General features: G+C 40.1%; 3 protein-coding genes across 4 annotated transcripts; 2 read left to right on the top strand and 1 right to left on the bottom strand.

Moving 5' to 3' along the window:
* Positions 1–2,812: 2,812 nt before the first annotated feature.
* LOC18022700 (GLABROUS1 enhancer-binding protein) lies at positions 2,813–4,580 on the top strand. 2 transcript variants are annotated; one of them, XM_006405864.2, is made up of 5 exons: positions 2,875–2,984; positions 3,176–3,252; positions 3,358–3,569; positions 3,665–3,934; positions 4,041–4,580. In XM_006405864.2, the coding sequence occupies exons 3-5, from the start codon at positions 3,372–3,374 to the stop codon at positions 4,353–4,355; spliced, it is 783 nt and encodes a 260-aa protein (XP_006405927.1). In that variant the 5' UTR covers positions 2,875–2,984; positions 3,176–3,252; positions 3,358–3,371; the 3' UTR covers positions 4,356–4,580. The 2 variants fall into 2 exon arrangements, with proteins under 2 accessions (XP_006405926.1, XP_006405927.1); XM_006405863.2 differs by lacking the exon at positions 3,176–3,252 and having other exon boundaries at positions 2,813–2,984.
* Positions 4,581–5,138: 558 nt separating this feature from the next.
* LOC18022699 (MATH domain and coiled-coil domain-containing protein At3g58370) lies at positions 5,139–6,506 on the bottom strand. Its single transcript, XM_024158744.1, has 4 exons — positions 6,383–6,506; positions 6,139–6,299; positions 5,688–6,007; positions 5,139–5,543 (listed from the first exon to the last, which is right to left on the bottom strand). Exons 1-4 carry the CDS (start codon positions 6,490–6,492, stop codon positions 5,139–5,141), a joined length of 996 nt encoding a protein of 331 aa, XP_024014512.1. The 5' UTR covers positions 6,493–6,506.
* Positions 6,507–6,874: 368 nt separating this feature from the next.
* LOC112088461 (GLABROUS1 enhancer-binding protein-like 3) lies at positions 6,875–7,505 on the top strand. The gene is made up of 3 exons (XM_024158743.1): positions 6,875–7,138; positions 7,215–7,244; positions 7,314–7,505. Exons 1-3 carry the CDS (start codon positions 6,875–6,877, stop codon positions 7,503–7,505), a joined length of 486 nt encoding a protein of 161 aa, XP_024014511.1.
* Positions 7,506–18,364: the final 10,859 nt, after the last annotated feature.

Below are 18,364 nucleotides of genomic sequence, written 5' to 3'. Positions count from 1 at the left end.
CATCCAGTGTGAATCAGAAACATACTTAATATGCCTTAAAATAAAAAACACCACTACTTAAATCAGATAAATGCAACATCTCTAAAGTTTTGGAAGAAGGATGTCTTAAGCGACTATGCCACAGCTCCAACGACGGTGAGTCCAAACGCTGAATCGCCGCAGCCACTTCGACTCCTATAAAAAAATATAATCCATTCACTTGCTCACCCGCTCCAATCAGCGTCTGAGTGATGCGGTCCTGAAAAACACAAAGGCGATAAGAAATCTGAAATATGCAGCCCCTATCTCTAGTCAGTTGAGATACAAAAATCAGATGACAATGCAGCCCATCAACGAAGAAAACGTTATGAAGTTTCAGATTTGATCCCATATACACATTTCCTTGTTCATTTGAAGTAGTACATCTTCCATCCGTAAGTTTGATCATAATCGGTGCCATTTCACATATATCAGAAAGATAATCAATGCTTCCTGTCATATGGCGGCAAAAAAAATGTTGGTGGATGTCTTCCGTTCATTCAATATAGCGACCAATGTGTGCCACTGCTGATCATTGAGTCCACGGAAACCGATTCGATATGCAGAAGTAAGAGCAGCATTGTGTAAAGCAGAGGCTGAAGGACCCACATGTGAACTAGAAGCACCAGACGCCACAGAAACATTGTTGACTCGAGCAGGCTCAGATTGCTTTCCACGAGATGGAGAGGGAAACAGACTCGGTGCAGAGGAAGCAGGTGCTTCGGCAGTTGACTTTGACCGCGAGCGCTCACCTCATCATGGCGGATAACTGATTTTGCGGAAGCACTTATCGGCGAGATGACAATTCCGACCACACAAGGTGCACACGACTCGACCATCTTGAGGAGTAGATGACCGAGCTTGAGGTTGTACCGCAAATCTCACACCATTTGATTGGTCTTCATGTAAACGACCCAATGCCTTTGATTCTTCATCCTGAGTAAGCACATTATGTGCTTCATCAAGTGAAGGCAGAGGAGTTCGCGAGAGAAGAGCAGACTTGACTCCACCATACAATGACTCATCGATTCCCATTAGAAATTGATGAAGTTTATCTTCTTCACACTCCTTTGCAATCTTTTCAGCAGTTTTGGCCTTTTGATATCAGCAAGGCTTGTCCAGAGCTTTGTGAGTTTCCTGAAATACGTCTCAATCGGCATGCCTTGTTGACGACACGTAGCAAGTTCGGTTTTGAGTCGTTGAATGCACTGGCCATTCTTAACTGCAAATCGCTTCTGAATCTGCATCCAAAGGCTGTATGCATCATCGCAGTATGACTGAGATGTGTACAATGTCTCATCAATGGTAAGTTTGATCCATGATATGACAAGAGCATTGTTTGCACACCAGTCTTCGTAATCAGCAGAGTCTTCATCCGGTTGTGGAATCAAACCATCTGCGAAGCTGAATTTCTTTTGTGCACGCAGCGCCAGTCGGAGACTGTTGGACCACTCGTCGTAATTGGGTCCTCGCAGCAACGGCTTTGAAATCACCCTTCTGGGATCATCACCGGAGCTCAAATCGTATGGCGAGATTGTTCGCATTACGACCTCTGTAGAATGGGTCAACAAAGGAGGTGGATTCCTTATAACACTTGACGATTCGTTATGAGTGGGATTCTTCGTCATCGAGAAAAAAAAAATAAACTTTTTAGAAAATAAAATTCAGGTTTCAGAGCTGCGGTGGAAAAACACAACCAATATCGAAACAAAAAAACCCTTTGTAGTGAGGTTAATGCTCTGTTACCATATCAAAAAACCTTAGACGTTGTAAATAGGTTTTTCTTATTGCTCAAGTTATGAAGGCAGTGCCTTATATACAAGTTACATAAATACAATAATATACAAATCATCGATGTGGAATATATTCACAACAAGTTTGTGAAAACAGGCTTATATCGGCCCAATAAGTTTCACCTTATAAAGGTCAAGTAAGAGCAATCCAATACAATTCCTTATCATGTCAATTTTTCACTTTGAATGTTATGTGTGTGGATGGGTATCTGGTTTCTTTTGTCAGTATGGTTTGGTTAAGTTTCTTATATCTTCTACATTACAGTTTCAAGAGTTTGAAACTTCATGCATATAACGTTTGAGAAAGCTAAAATGCAATTCGTACTCTTTGAAAGCGAAACAGGAAGGATTTGTCTCAATACAGTAACAAAACTCTGTTGATTACACATACAGTAACAGAACAATCAAGTTTAGTTAACTAGTAAAAAAGATTATTGACCTCAGATGGCACTTCTTTAGATCACATTCACTAAATTGCACATAATAACAACAAGAACGAAATCTACAAATTGTCACAAAAAAAAAAATTTGAAATTTTTCAATAAAACCAATATCATTCTCAAGCTAAGATGATCTCCGTAATCTACTAAACTAATCGATACCAATATCTAAGTTGAATGATGAAATTTGGTTTACACAGAAAATTTTCATGAAAATTTAATGAAATGAGTAACCAAACAAATCCAAATTGACTAACCAAACAAATCCCCAAACTCAATCAAATTGAGTAAAACAGTGAAAAAAAAACAAAAATTTTCTAACTCAGTCGTGATTCAAGGCGGAGGATCAGCACCGTTCGATCTTAGCTGATAATCCCATAGCCGCAGATGACAAGAATCGCTTTTTCCCTCTCGGGTTTTCACTTTCCCTTTGAATTTTGAAGTTTTTGCAAAAACACCCTCTAAATGACATTTTGTTTTCACGTTTACCCTCAACTTACAAAAAATACATATTGAACCCATGAAATTCAACTTAATCTTGTCAAGTTTATCACTATCGTCAAGTTTATTCCATTATGATAAATTTTGTTCCTTAAAATTATTTCCCTGACTTTTAAAACCCGAAAAAGCCTCATTTTGCCAGTGCTCACTGCTTTAGAAAGAAAAACCTCGGTTTCTCCTCCTCTTCTCTTTCGTCTCCACAAGTTGCTGGAGTCTGAAATTTGGAGATCAGGTTTGTGTTTGTTTTTCCTCTCTCTCGACAGTCTTGATTTTTCGTCAGAAATGGCCATGAAAACTCGGGATTACTGTTGAATTTTGATTTCTCTGATTAGGGTTTCTCTGCATGTCAGTTCTAGGGATCAGGCTAGTTAGCGTAAGATTGTGACCTAAATAAAACCTTGAAAAAGCTTCTTTTTTTGGCAGTGCTTTTGAAAGAGAAGCCTCTTCTTCTCTTTTCTCTGCACGAGTCGCTCGCTCGAGTTTGGAATTTGGAGATTTAGGTTTGTGTTTGTTTCTCCTCTCTCTCTCGAGTCTCGATTTCTCGCCCGGATTATCATGAAAATTCGGAATCTCTGGTGAATTTTGAGTTTTCGATTTCTCTGCAGGTAGGATTGTGACCATGGCGAAGCCGAAGCAGCTCGATTTCTCTGACGACAACTCTCCCTCCACACGAAAATCCCCGCGGAAACGTGCCTCAAATCCCAGTCCTGCTTCCGAGACGACGAAGAAGAAGAAGAAGAAGAAGAAGACTAAGAAATCAGCTCCGCCTGTGAGCAACAGAATCTGGAACGAGGAAGATGAGCTCACTGTGTTAAAGGTCTATTTCTCGCTTTTAGTTCTCATATTTCATCTTCTTGATTGCGTTGTGATTCAATCATTGTGATTCAATCTGTTTGTGTACAAAAAAAATAGGGATTAGTGGATTATCTAGATAAGGAAGGAGTCCAACCCAACAGTGACTGGGATGCCTTTTATCATTTCCTTGGAGATTCCATTGCTGAAAAATTCTCCAAGCAGCAGCTGTTGAGTAAGATAAGGAAGCTGAAAAAGAAATTCCTTCTTCACATGGAAAAAACCAGTCAAGGAGACGATATGCTTTGTGATTCAGAAGCCATTCGACTTTCGAGAATGATATGGGGCCAAAATGGTTCTGAATCAGCTAATAATCAGAGCAAGAGTTTTGTAAGTTCTCATTTGTTTTTAACTTCTTTTTGATTCACCCTCTGTGCTTGTTATAATAACATGGTTGATATGCTTGATATTGTTTAATAATTTGTTGGTTTTGTAGAATCAGGATGAGGCACTTAAGGACAATGACCAAGTGGCTAATGCTGAAGCTAATGAGAATGTGGCAGCGCTTGGTGACAAGAATACTGATGTGGATGAGTCAGGTACTTTGCGAGATGCATTTGAGAGCATTATGTCTCGATGGTTAAGTGATCATCAAAAGAAGGTACAACTCGAGAATCTGATGAACCTTGAAGCTGGAAAAAGAAAGGAGTTGAGTGATGAATGGAAAGAGTTATGTGCTGAGGAAGCGAGATTGAACATCAAGAAGTTCAAATATTCCGCAAAGTTTGCCGAGGCAGCAGCAAAACGATGAACCAAAGAAAGATGTGCGGAGGATGCTTTTGTATTTAGCGTACTTGGGTGTTTGATAGAAGCAGTAGTGTTTCTGTTGCGTTTAAGGAGAGTAGGAATAGCTCTATGATCAAGTTCCTCTGTTTTTCTTGTGTGTAATCTAACGTTATCATCTACAAAATATTAGTATCTACAATCTGATGGTATTAGTGGTTTATGGCATTTCTGGAATGAGCTTAGTTTCTTCTTTTATCGAAAGCTCGTCTCTTTCAAATACAGTCCTGGGAGAAAAGGAAAAACGAAAAGGAAAAGTGAAAGTTGCAACAATTTGTTACACATTTGAAAATAAATGAATGCAGAGGATAATGCAAAGCGCAATAACAAGAAGTTTCCATGACTTTAACCCATCGTTGCTTCTTGCCAATGTTTCTTTTTATAATCATCCGAGTGTCTCTGTTCTTTTGTCATGGTTCGGTGTTTATTCTTATAAGGTCATCTCTATCACTATCACTCGAAACAAGAGATGAAGAAAGGAATGATAGTATCATCAAAGTCTCTGTTGAAACAGAGTGATCACTAGTTTTTTAGATTTCATAACAGCAACTTAACTTTCACCGAAGAGAGTCTTTATCTTAAACCATTACTCCATAACAAAAAAAGGCGAAAAATACTCTCTCTGAATTGGAAACCAAGACACACACTACCAAACGAGAAAACAAAGTAAGAGTCCACAAACTCCCAAAGTATCTCAAAACAAAGACGGACTCAATAAACCCCCAAAGTTTTCTGAAAACTCAAAAGGACTTCAAAGCAAATCATCGAATGAAAGAGGTATTTTGGCAACTGCAACCTCTTCTTTCTTTTGCTTCATACTAGCTTCTAGCTCTATGCGTTCCAATTTCAAACTCAGCAGCTTGAACTCCATTTCTAACAGCTGAGTCTCACCAATTAGCACTGTAAACTTATTTTCCAACACTTGATGCAGGTTGTTCTCCAACCAATCCACTTGAAATCCTGCGGTTACTACGCAAGCCAATGCATAAGAAGCTCGTTTCAGATCATCATCGGTGAGTTCCTGAGGTGGTTGGCACAGCGTCTGAATTACTCCGAGGAGGATATTAATGTACGTTGTCCTCAAATGCTGACACTTTGTTTGGACTCCGGATGCAATGTCTGGGTGAGCTTGAAATATATGCTTCACAGTTTCTACCTGCACGGATGAATAATAAAACCTAAAAATATCTCAATGATTACTTTCATAACAGGAAACCACAACTTGTCTTCAAAATCAACTTCTCTATATCTGAAGTGCTTATGATATACTTCGATGATAACTATTTTTACTGTTTCTGACCTGTGAAGGAAGAACAAGAAACCCATTGACTTCAAAAAAGCTTTCCTCGAGTTGTTGAGTATTGTTGAGTGGTAAATCACTAGAAGAAGACAACACAGTATCATTGCCATCATTTCCTTGCTTTCTCTTTTTCAGAGGTTGGGTTGCCTCTTCAGATTCATCTAGTATACCACCAATAGCTTTAAGAACATCTATTTTGGCAACAATCTTGAGCTCCCCGTTTACCAAGAAACCACTATCTTTGTGATGAATGAAAGTAAGCGGGAGCATTTCTAAGAAACCCCAAGAGCGAGTCTTCTCATCAAAGCACTTTCGGAATTCTGTGAAATCTCACGAAACATACAAGTTACAACTCTAGTTAAAACTAGCAAAAACACAAGTCATTCACTTTATAAGAACATAAGATGTTTTAAGAGACCATAAACTATTCAAGCAAGTCGAGATAATTCACCTTTTAGTTGGGAGAGTGATTGGGAATGTTCATTGACAATCGTCAAGTAAACTTGTGCGTCTCTCATCCATCCATCAGGCAACGATTCACGTTTGGCGACTGTCAGAAACAGAGACAAGCAATCAGCAGCCTTATGTCCCTTGGGATAAGCAATAAGGTGCCTGCAGGAAAACACAAAGTAAAACAATCAGAAACAGTATCTATCTACTCTTAAATACACTTGAAAACACTTTAAAACTCTTACCATTTGCATCCGCCGATGATGAATTCATCAGAATAGATTTTCTCAGATTGCAAAGTGCGGAAGTTTTCAATCACCCAAGTGAACTTGTTATCAACAACTTGACTTCCCATTGAATAATGGGAACTCGTAACCAAAACTACAAAGAGACACAAAACCCCTTTCAAAGAATGAAAACACACTCTCAATAAACAAATAAACCACTGTCAAAACAAAGACCATTACCCTTAGATAGAGAGACACAGACAAGAAGAGAATACGAAGAGGCGATAATATTGTGAACCCGCCCTAGTCCCTAGATACTCCTCGAGACTTGTTTTTTCTGCATGCTTTTTTTTTTCTTTTAAAAAGTTCATAATAAATGGTTATGCAGATGAATAATAATGATGCCCCAAGACTCTTCGAGTTCCACCTTCTTTATTCGCCAAAAGAAATAAACTAGGTGTGAAAACGTAGTGTCTTATCTTCTCTTAAGTTCTAAAAACCTTCTTCGAAATGGTTGACTCCAGCGATGACTCCACCTCAGATTGCTTTGAAATCAGGCGCAATAGCAATGTCAACAAACCTTTTCCTTGGTCTCCTCTCACGAGGAAGCATGAGGACGATGAAGTCATCTCCGGTACGGAAGCGATGCTCAGAAGGAGAAAGCAACCAAAGACAACGATGGCATTTGTATCTTCTTCCTCAACCCGAAAGATCATTTGGGCCAAAAATGCAACAGAAAGTGCTTCTAACGAGAATATGCAAGACCAAGCAAAGGTAGTGAGTGTTCCTCCTGTTCTAATATGGTATTAACAAATGCTTTATTGATTGATCTTTGGTTTTTGTTTTGAAGAAGAATGTGCCCTGTGTGGAGCAAGAGCAGGTGAGTTACACAAGAATAGAGAAAGGTAAGAGTAAGGTTGATGGTGTGGATGGATTTTGTGTTCTTCAGGACGCACTTGAGGCAGCAGCATCGTTTCGAAGTTTAGAGAAAAATCAACAGAAAATGAAGCTTGAGAATTTGGAAAACCTTGGAGCTCAACGAATATATGAGCTACTTGATGAATGGAATGCATTGATCAACGAGGAGAAGCAGTTGATTTTCAAGAAACTGATTTTCTCTGCAAAGCTTGCAAACGCATGAGTTTCTGCTTTTGGAATGATTCCTACTGATTAGCTCATGTTAAAAAAACTAACAAAAAAGGTTTTTTTTTTTTTTTTTGTTTCTTTTGTCTTAGGGTAGACTGATTCTATGAAAATCACCATTCTACTTCTCATCGAGTTTTGTTAATCTACGTTTTTCTGTTTCTGAAATTATATGTTAAATATGACCTGATAAGGCACTTTAATCATCTAAGACTATCCCTTGATTGCTCGACCTTTGTAACATGAAATTGTGAAATTTGAGGATTAGATCTCTTTAAGCAACACCTAAACTCAACTAATCTTTGCATCTCTTTTATTGAATATGTAAACGAGACTATAGAGATATGGAAATATGCCTTTACGATAACTACAATATATTCTATGTAATCTTCTCTAGATACGCTTTCTAGGTTAACCTACTTGTATAAATACCTTGCTATGTACATCAATAATACACACACATTCACATTCATTACATGGTATCAGAGCTTTAACGATCTCTGACCTAATTCTTCTCAAATTCTTCTCTAGTTCTCTGTTCTTCTTCTACCTCGTTCGTACATCATGGCGGACGAAACCTCTACCTCTATTATTCCTTCTACTACCACGGTGGCCACATCTACCACCGATTCTCCCTACACACTACATCCCTCTGACAACCCTGGTGCTCTAATTACACCTGTGCTTCTCCGAGGAGATAACTCTCCAAGCCAAACAGAAGATTGGCTTCCTCGATGGTTCTATCGAAAAATCAGTCTCCAACCCTGATCTCACTCGGTGGATTGCTACCAACTCTATGATAGTTGGGTGGATCCGCACAGCTATTGATCCTACCGTTCGGTCTACCGTCTCTCATGTCTCCGATGCATCAAAACTTTGGGAATCCCTCAAAAGTCGTTTCTCGACGAAAAACGGTGTTCGCAAACATATGCTCGAAGATGAGATTACTAATTGCAAACAGAACGGACAATCCGTTCAGGATTACTACGGTCGTCTCTCCAAGCTTTGGGACGAACTACAGACTTTCAAGTCCCCTGTTTCGTGTACCTGCGCTGCTTCCGCTGCTCTCGACAAAGAACGTGACGATGCCAAAGTCCACAAGTTCTTGTTCGGTTTAGATGAAGCTCGTTTTATTACTATTCGCTCCCAAATCATCGATGAAGATCCTCTACCGGACCTCAACAGTGTCTATTCGCGTGTTATTCGTGCTGAACAACATCTCAACAAAACCCGGTCCTCGGAAATTCGCCAAGATGCTGTAGGTTTTTCAGTCCAAACTGCGACTCCTTCTTCTTCGATGCCTCTTACTGCGGCTGTGGTTGCGTCTCGTAGTCGGGATCCTAATCGCTTCTGCACTCACTGCAAGCGTAAAGGTCACGAAGCGTCCGAGTGTTTCTTACTTCATGGCTATCCGGAGTGGTTTATTGAACAACAACAACAACAGCGCTCCACCTCTTCTCCGAGTTCTCGCGGTCGTGGTGGTCGCTTCTCTGGCTCCGGCGGTCGCGGTCGTGGTCGTGCGAATGCATCTTCTGCCACCGTCAACACGCCTACTCCTACTGCTTCTTCTGATCAAATTGATGCTTTGATTACTTTGCTTCAGAATCAGCAATCTAACCTCTCTACCGATCGCTTGTCTGGTAAGACAAACATTACTGATGTTATTATTGACACAGGCGCCTCTCATCACATGACAGGCGACTTGTCCCTCCTACGTGACCCTATTGACATTACTCCATCTGCGGTCACTTTCCCGGATGGATCTGCATCTCGTGCCACAAAAATTGGTACTTTGCCTTTGAGCAAAGATTACTTTCTTCTCAATGTGCTTTATGTTCCCAATTTTGATTGCACTCTGATCTCGGTTTCGAAGTTGCTTAAGCAAACCGGATGTATTGCGATCTTTACTGATACCTTATGTGTTTTGCAGGACCGTTTTACGAGGACCCTGATTGGAGCAGGTGAGGAACGAGAGGGGGTTTACTACTTCAAGGGTGTGACTGTTGCGAAAGCTAATCGGACCGGCAAGGAAAAAATTTCCCTACTGTCTTATGGCATCGACGACTCGGGCATCCTTCTTACAAAGCATTGTCTTCTTTACCTGTTTTTGATTCATTACGCGTTGATTTTGGACACATACATCCCTGTGACATTTGTTTTCGTGCTAAACAAACACGAGAAGTTTTTCATGATAGTTTTAATAAACACTACAAGAAAGAGGGGCTTTTCCGTCGAATTATTTACGACGATTGGTAGTCGTCGTAAATTTACGACGACATTACGTCGTATTTACGACGATAGAAAATTTCGTCGTAAATCCGACGTAAAAAATAACCCTCGTAAAATCGTCGTAATGTTACGACGATATTACGACAAATAAAGAACGAATTTTATTTCGTCGTAATCTTGTCGTAATATTTACATCGATAATACGACAAATTGTCCTTTATCTTGTAGTTGACGTAAAATCGATGTAAATGTGATGTAAATTTTATTTCGACGTAAATTTGATGTAAATATGCAATGGTAATATGTTGGTAACCAAACAAAAAATTCTATATATACCCTTTCTTCTCTCATTATTCCATCAACCAAAAAAACATATAAAGACACAAATTTTTTGAGTCTTTGAATGTTTAAGTAAAAATTTTAGTAGTTGAAATTTCTATCAAATTTCAGAAACAAAAAGTCAAATATTTGTTTTTGAAATGTCTATATACGATCTACGAAAGTGGATGTATACGCCCAAAAATGGTGATGGGTCGTTGACTGAAGACTTCAAAAACGGATTGGAAATATTCATGTATCAAGCCGGCCTTCTGGAAACTGTAATTGAAAGCGGCAAAATGTATTGTCCTTGTGTGAAATGCAAAAATAGGAAACATATTCTTATTGACACTGTCTGGCAGCATTTATTGAATAGAGGGTTCATTCCCCAATACTTTATTTGGTATCAGCATGGAGAGGGATATGGTCAAAGTAGTGGTCAGATGGCTGCACGGAGTAGTAGTAATCATCAAGAACATGTGGATTTTGAAGCGTCCAATGATTATCAAAGTAGTCAAGTTCAGGGTGAAGATCATGATAGGATGCATGAAATGATTACTGATGCATTTCATGAAACACATGCTGATACTGTTGAGGAGCCCAATGCAGATGCGAAACGCTTTTATGATATGTTAAACGCAGCAAAACAGCCTCTGTACGAGGGATGTAGGGAAGGTTTATCAAAATTATCATTGGCAGCTCGGATGATGACAATAAAAACTGATCACAATCTATCTGAAGTTTGCATGAACGATTGGGCAGATCTTATTAAAGAGTATTTGCCAGATGATAATTTGGCTGCTGAAACGTATTATGAAATTCAGAAGCTGGTTTTTAGTCTTGGATTGCCTTCTGAGATGATTGATGTTTGTGTTGATAATTGTATGCTTTTTTGGAGAGATGATGAGAAGCTTGAAGAATGTCGTTTCTGCCAAAAGCCAAGATATAGACCGCAAATTGTTGGGCGTAAGAAGATTCCTTACCAACGAATGTGGTATCTTCCTATCACTGATAGGTTAAAAAGACTATATCAATCCGAACGGACAGCTGCGTCGATGAGATGGCATGCGGAACATTCACAAACAGATGGCAAAATGACTCACCCGTCTGACGGGAAATCTTGGAAACATTTTAACACCGTACATCCAGACTTTGCTAGGTCTAAGCGAAATGTTTATCTTGGTCTTTGCACTGACGGGTTTAGTCCATTTGGTATGTCTGGTAGGCAATATTCATTATGGCCTGTGATTCTTACGCCATATAACCTTCCTCCAGATATGTGCATGCAAAGAGAGTTTTTGTTTCTAAGTATATTAGTCCCTGGTCCAAATCACCCGAAGCGGGCCCTTGATGTGTTTTTGCAACCACTCATACATGAGTTAAACCAGTTGTGGCATGTTGGAGTACGAACATATGACTGTTCGAGTGGTAAAAATTTTACGATGCGAGCGGTGCTTATGTGGACAATAAGCGATTTCCCGGCATACGGAATGCTATCAGGTTGGACAACGCATGGGAGGTTATCATGTCCTTATTGTCTTCATAGGACTGATGCATTTCAGCTTAAACATGGTAGGAAAACCTGTTGGTTTGATTGCCACCGTCGGTTTTTACCACCAAACCATCAATATAGAAGAAATAGGCGTTTGTTTATAAAGAACAAATTGGTTCGTCTCCCTCCACCAGTGTACCTAACTGGAGTAGAGCTTGAAGCGCAAATAGATCATTGGGGTGGACTTGAAACGGTCCCCCTTGGAGGAAATTGGCACACTCCTGCGAATATGCCTGACGGATATGGGGTTCATCACAATTGGCACAAGAAAAGTATATTTTGGGATCTGCCTTACTGGAAAGATCATTTGCTTAGACACAATCTTGATGTTATGCACATTGAGAAGAATTTTTTCGATAACATCATGCATACTGTTTTGAACGTCCAAGGAAGAACCAAAGACAGCGTTAAATCACGGATGGACTTACCTGATATATGTAACAGAATTGAGTTGCATATGGTGAGTAATGGGAAAGCACCTGTTCCTGTATTTCGGTTGGGTGCTGAACAAAAAACAGCATTGTTTAATTGGGTATCATCAGCCGTGAAATTTCCTGATGGATATGTATCTAATCTGGCTAAATCTGTGGATAAAGGACAAAAGTTTTCAGGGATGAAAAGTCATGATTGTCATGTGTTTATGCAACGGTTACTTCCTTTTGCGTTTGCTGAACTCCTACCGGGACATGTCCATGAGGCACTAGGAGGCATTGGAGCTTTCTTCCGTGATCTAAGTACAAGGACATTATCAGAAGATGTAGTTGCACAACTGTCTACAAATATTCCAATATTGTTGTGCAATTTAGAGAAAATATTCCCACCTGCTTTCTTCGATGTTATGGAACATTTACCTATACATCTCCCTCATGAAGCAGATTTAGGAGGACCTGTTCAGTTTAGGTGGATGTATCCGTTTGAACGATTTATGAAGCATTTGAAGGGTAAGGCCAAAAACTTAGCAAAAGTTGAAGGGTCTATCGTGGCGGGAAGTCTGACAGAAGAGACTTCTCATTTCACGTCTTATTACTTTGCTCCAAAGGTTCGTACACGCAAACGGGCTCCAAGACGTTACGACGATGGGGGTGTAGGACAAAGTTACGCAGTAGAAGGTGTGCCTGATATATTCTCACCAATTGGACGTCTAAGTGGGAAACTAAAAGAAACTTGTTGGTCAAACGAACAAGACTACCACAGCGCACATACATATATACTTCTGAATTGCGAGGAATTGGCACCTTACGAGAGGTACATAATTATAACCATGTATTATTAAAATTTGATTGAACAGACGAAATGTCCTTAACAATGTTTTAAAATTTCAGCACTTTCGTCAGTCAAGTCCGAGAATGCATTGACGGTGTTTCAGAAGATGAAATTAACAAGCGAAAAGACCAACATTATGCATTGTGGTTAAAAGGTCAAGTCGAGCATGATGACATGACATATGCAGTATGGTTTCATGAGCTGCTCCTAGGTCCTATTTCGAAGATAACTACTGCAGCTATGTATTTCACACGTGGCTATGTTTTTCATACTTATAGTCATGGCACTCAACGGGCAACTACAAACTATGGAGTTTGTGTACGAGGTGAAGTAGACTTTTATGGGATCATCAAAGAGATAATTGAAGTGGAATACCCCGGATTAGTCAGAATGAAAACTGTTCTATTCAAATGTGATTGGTTTGATCCTACGGTAGGTCGTGGAGTGCGAATTAACAAATTCGGAGTGGTAGATGTAAACGCATCTCGGCGATACAATAAGTTCGAGCCTTTTATACTTGCATCTCAAGCAGAACAAGTCACCTTTGTTCCATATCCTCGAGTTCGGAATGCTGGCGGTTGTCAAAGTTGCTCCAAGGGGTATAATTGATGGTGTAGATCTCCCGCCAATGCAACAAGATGATTGTGTCGACATTACAGCACCGGATGTTGAAGAAAATGTTTTTTTAATTGATCCACGTAATCGACAAGTTGAAGATCTACATGGGGACGAAACTGAAGAAGGTGCTGACGAATTTCAAACAAGCAGTGATGATGATGACAATGATGATGAGGACACCGAGGAAAATGTTGATGAAGACTAATTAAATATGTTGACATTTAATTGCATGCTTTGAACGTTTCAATGTAACATTAATTAAAGCCAATTAATGAAAACTAATTAAATGTTGATGAAAATTTGTTAAAGTGTTGACTTGGACATATGTTGACTTTTACGACGAATTTACGACGATTTTTTTGGAATTCGTCGTAAATTCGTCGTAAAATGCAAACCCTAAACCCTATAGGGTTTAGCTTTCCCAACTTACAGAATGGTTTTTGGGTTTATTTTCCTAAGTAAACTGATGTATTATATAAGAGTCTGTAGTATAAGGTTCAGGATCTTGTAGAAATGTGGTTTTATTACGACGAATTTACGACGAATGGGTGTTAACGTCGTAAATCCGTCGTAATTTACCATCGAGATTACGACGAATGGGTGTTAACGTCGTAAATCCGTCGTAATATACCATCGAGATTACGACGAAATGTAACCCCTAAATCTTATAATCTATCTTTTCTGGGGTTTAGGGGGGATTTTGATGAAGAGAATGAAATGTCTTACCATCTCATAAGGTAAAACAACTTTCTAAACAAAAAAAAAAAAAAATTCAAAATTTGACATATATGTGTTTATCAAATAATCTTAAGGTGTTATATACATTTACACAAGATGTATGGATTTATCTTACATCTTACTAAATTCTTCATTAAGTTATGTAAACATGCTAGAAAGTTATACACACCACATTTATCATGAATAGACATGCTTGTATGTCCTTATGGATGTTTCAATTTTTGAATTTCATCAGTTTTGGTATAATTCGTCGTAAATTCGTCGTAATATTACGACGAATTTATGACGATTTGTGGATACACAGCCGTCTTAAATTTTTATGATTTATACGATTCGTCATAAAATCGTCGTAACATTACGACGATTTTACGACGAATAACACGGATCATCGTAAAATCGTCGCAAAGCCCAGATACAGCCACGTGTGTTTGTCTTATTCGCTTTGTTATACGGTGGGACCTTTGCGACGAATTTACGACGGATTCGTCGTAAATTCGACGTAACTATTACGTCGAATTTACGACGAATATAAATTCTATATATAGGACCTCACCCCTTCCTCATTTCGTCGCTTATCTCTCCTTCCTCTCTCTCTGCTTCGTCCTCTCTTGCATTCCTCCTCTTTTTGACGCAAAAAAAAGGTAATTATTTTTTTTTAATTACTTTAAATTATTTTATTATTAAATAGTTTAGAAATTCAAACGGTTTAGATCGGGAATTAGTTTAGGCTCGGAATTTGTTAGATTTAGGATCGGAATTTCTTAGATTTAGGATCGTAATTAAAAATTAATTGTAATTAACTTGAAAAATAAAATTTTATCGGTTTTGCAGACGATGACTCGACGGAGGACGCATTACATCAATTTCATGGCGGACGGACACTCTTCCCGGGCGTCTGCCTCGGGAAACACCGGGACCGATGTCCCTTCATCTTCCGGAGCCTCCCAGGTTCCGAATACCGCGGAGCCGTCTCCACCACCGCCTCCACCATCGCCTCCACCACCACCTCCACCGCCGGCTGCCGAACCGGTACCCGCTCCTCCTCATCCGTATGCCCAGTTTACGGTTGAGGATTTACTAGCCCTACCGGGACGGGGGGCTTTACGACGTCTGGTTCCCGGAAAAGCGGAACCGGGCTCTTATTGGTAAGTAAACTTTTTAGTTTTTTATATTTTTTTAAATTAATGTTTTAATTTACTTAAATATTAATGTAATAAGTTTTTTTTTGTTTCATAGGTTTAGTTTGGATAATTGTGTCGGTCGGAGCGTTTCCGACACAATTAAGAGTCATTTCGTGGAGCCACACTACAATTGGAGCAAGGTGTCGTAAGAGACGTTCGACACCTGGTACAAGTGCTTTGCGGTACGTAATATTTTTTAAATATTATTTATATCATTTTAAATTGTAGTAAAATTCAATTAATCTTACTTTTATATTATTTATCTAATTTTTTGTTTTCTTTTGCAGCAACGGTGGAACTGGGACATCGGGATCAACGAGACGGTCCGCGAAGCTTTCCGGCTGAAGGCGCAGAAACGCCTAGTCAACACCGTTTCCGATTGGAAGCGGAAATGGGAGACCGACGGCGACGACGCAAAGCCGAGCTCCATGTCCACTACCTGTTGGAACGGGTTGAAGGCGTACTGGCTGGACCCGCATGCCCAAACCACCGCTGCTAAGTGTTCGGCCGTCCGAAACCGGATCGATCCGGTGACTGGTGAGAAGTTAGTGACCCCGCACACTTCTGGCCAAATATCTTTTGCGGGAAGACGTCTCATGATGGTAAGTAATTATTATTTTAATTTAATTTTATTTATTGCTATAATTTATTAAATATTTTTCACTAATGTTTACTAATTCGTAGGCCGAGGAGAACGGAGGAGAACTACCTCCAATGACGAAGCTCTTCGAGACCACTCACCGGAAGAGGGACGGGACCTTTGTCGACGCTTGGTCCGAGGAGATCTACAATGCCGCTATGCAGCGGATCGCCGAGCGGGAGACCCAGGCCACACCTGACGGTACTATCCAAGTACCGTTGACCGTCGCTGAGCAAGACCAGATTTTCGAGGAGGTATGATCTATTTTAATTTTTTTAAAAATTTATTATATTTATTACTTAATAAATAATTAACGTTTTTATTTTCTATTTGTAGGTTGCTCCGAAGAAGAAGGGCCGAACCTTAGGGATGGGCTCTATTAGAGACTGTCCTGCCGCCTCGGCTTCCGGATTCCGCACGCAGGAGGATCCGAGTCAGCTTCGCCAGGAGCTTGCTACGGCCAATGCTGAGATCACCACTCTCAGGCATGAGCAAGTGGCCCAGAAGCAGGAGCTCACCGAGATGCACGGTCTCTTCGACATCATTGCGGAAGCGGTTTCGCAGTTGGCCACCGCAATCCGAGCGAAGCAACAGCGAGCACGAGGGGTCTTTGAGACCGGTGGTACTTCCGGTACTGGACCATCGGACCAGCAGACGCAAGGTCAGTCTTCGGCTCCGGTAGTGCAGACGGGAAACGACGGTCCAGCAGCGACGGGCGGCCAAGACGGAGAGCCTCCTCGTGACGTCGATCTGAACCTCGACGATTACGAAATCACATTGTAGATTAGGTTTTTTTGTAAAAAACAATTTGTATTAAATTTTTTTTTTATTTATAAATTATTTTTGAATTTAAATTGTTTTTTTTCTATTTTTAATTTTTTATTATTTTCAAAATTCATTAATTAAATTAAAATCGAATTAAATATTTAATTTATAAATCGACGTAAATTCGTCGTAAATTTACGTCGATCTAACGTCGAATATTTAACGACGAATTTACGTCGAATAAGTTTACGTCGAATTTACGTCGAAAATTTACGACGATTTAACATCGACAATTAAAAAATTAGTTTTCCTTAATTGAAATTGTTCGTCTCCTCATCGTTGTTAAATCGATGTAAAATTACATCGATTTTAAGTCGTTTTTATGTTGGAGTTCTTTCGTTGTACTTCCGTTGGAAATTTTACGTCGCATTTACGACGAATAGTTTCCGACGATTTTACGACGATTTTCCGGAGTTGGTAATTTTACGACGATTTTACGACGATTTTGGTTTTACGACGATCGTTTTACGACGAATTTTTTTTCGTCGTTAATTCGACGTAAATGCTGTTTTACGTCGATTTTACGTCGATATATGCCGACGTAAAACCCGATCTTTCTTGTAGTGAAAGCTTTGGAACCTTTTGCTTTGATTCATTGCGATGTTTGGGGTCCTTACCGAACTCCTTCCTCTTGTGGTGCTGCTTATTTTCTAACCGTCGTTGATGACTACTCCAGGGCCGTTTGGCTATACCTTATGCTTGAAAAATCAGAAGTTCGCAAACTCATACAGAATTTTTGTGCGATGAGTGAGAAACAATTTGGGAAATCTGTCAAAACTGTTCGCTCTGACAATGGCACTGAATTCATAGCTCTCTCCTCATTTTTCCGCGGGCATGGCATTGAACATCAGACATCCTGCGTCGACACGCCTCAACAAAATGGCCGTGTCGAACGCAAACATCGTCATCTCCTTAACATTGCTCGTGCACTCTTGTTTCAAGCCAAACTTCCGGTTACATTTTGGGGAGAAAGCATTCTTACTGCAGCTCACCTCATCAATCGCACGCCTACTTTGGTACTTCAAGGCCGAACTCCCTACGAGTTGCTCTACGGCCGTCCTTCTGCTTATGATCTGTTACGCAGTTTCGGATCTCTCTGCTATGCTCATCGGCGGGCACGTGACAAAGACAAATTTGGAGATCGTAGTCGCCGATGCATCTTTGTGGGTTATCCTTATGGCAAGAAGGCTTGGAACCTGTATGATCTTGACCGGAATGAGTTCTTTTCCAGTCGCGATGTCATTTTCTTCGAGGATCAGTTTCCAGGCGTTTCAAACGATGACTACGTTACTCCACCTGTTTTTCAACCTGATATTGCTATTGATGAGTGGCTTCTTCCGCTTGCGCCTTCATCTCCTACTCCGCCTATATCAGACCCTGTCACTACACCCGCCCCGATAACAGATTTGTCTGCAGCTCCTCTGCCTTTACCAGAGCTCTCTGTTCCGGGTTCGGCGTCTCCTCGAGCTTTGCCTGAATCTCCTTCTCGGCAA

Source organism: Eutrema salsugineum, unplaced genomic scaffold (assembly GCF_000478725.1).
Source record: "Eutrema salsugineum unplaced genomic scaffold, Eutsalg1_0 scaffold_14, whole genome shotgun sequence".
Classification (NCBI taxonomy): domain Eukaryota; kingdom Viridiplantae; phylum Streptophyta; class Magnoliopsida; order Brassicales; family Brassicaceae; genus Eutrema; species Eutrema salsugineum.
Note: the sequence above shows the minus strand (reverse complement) of the source record. Positions and strands in the feature narration are given on the sequence as shown.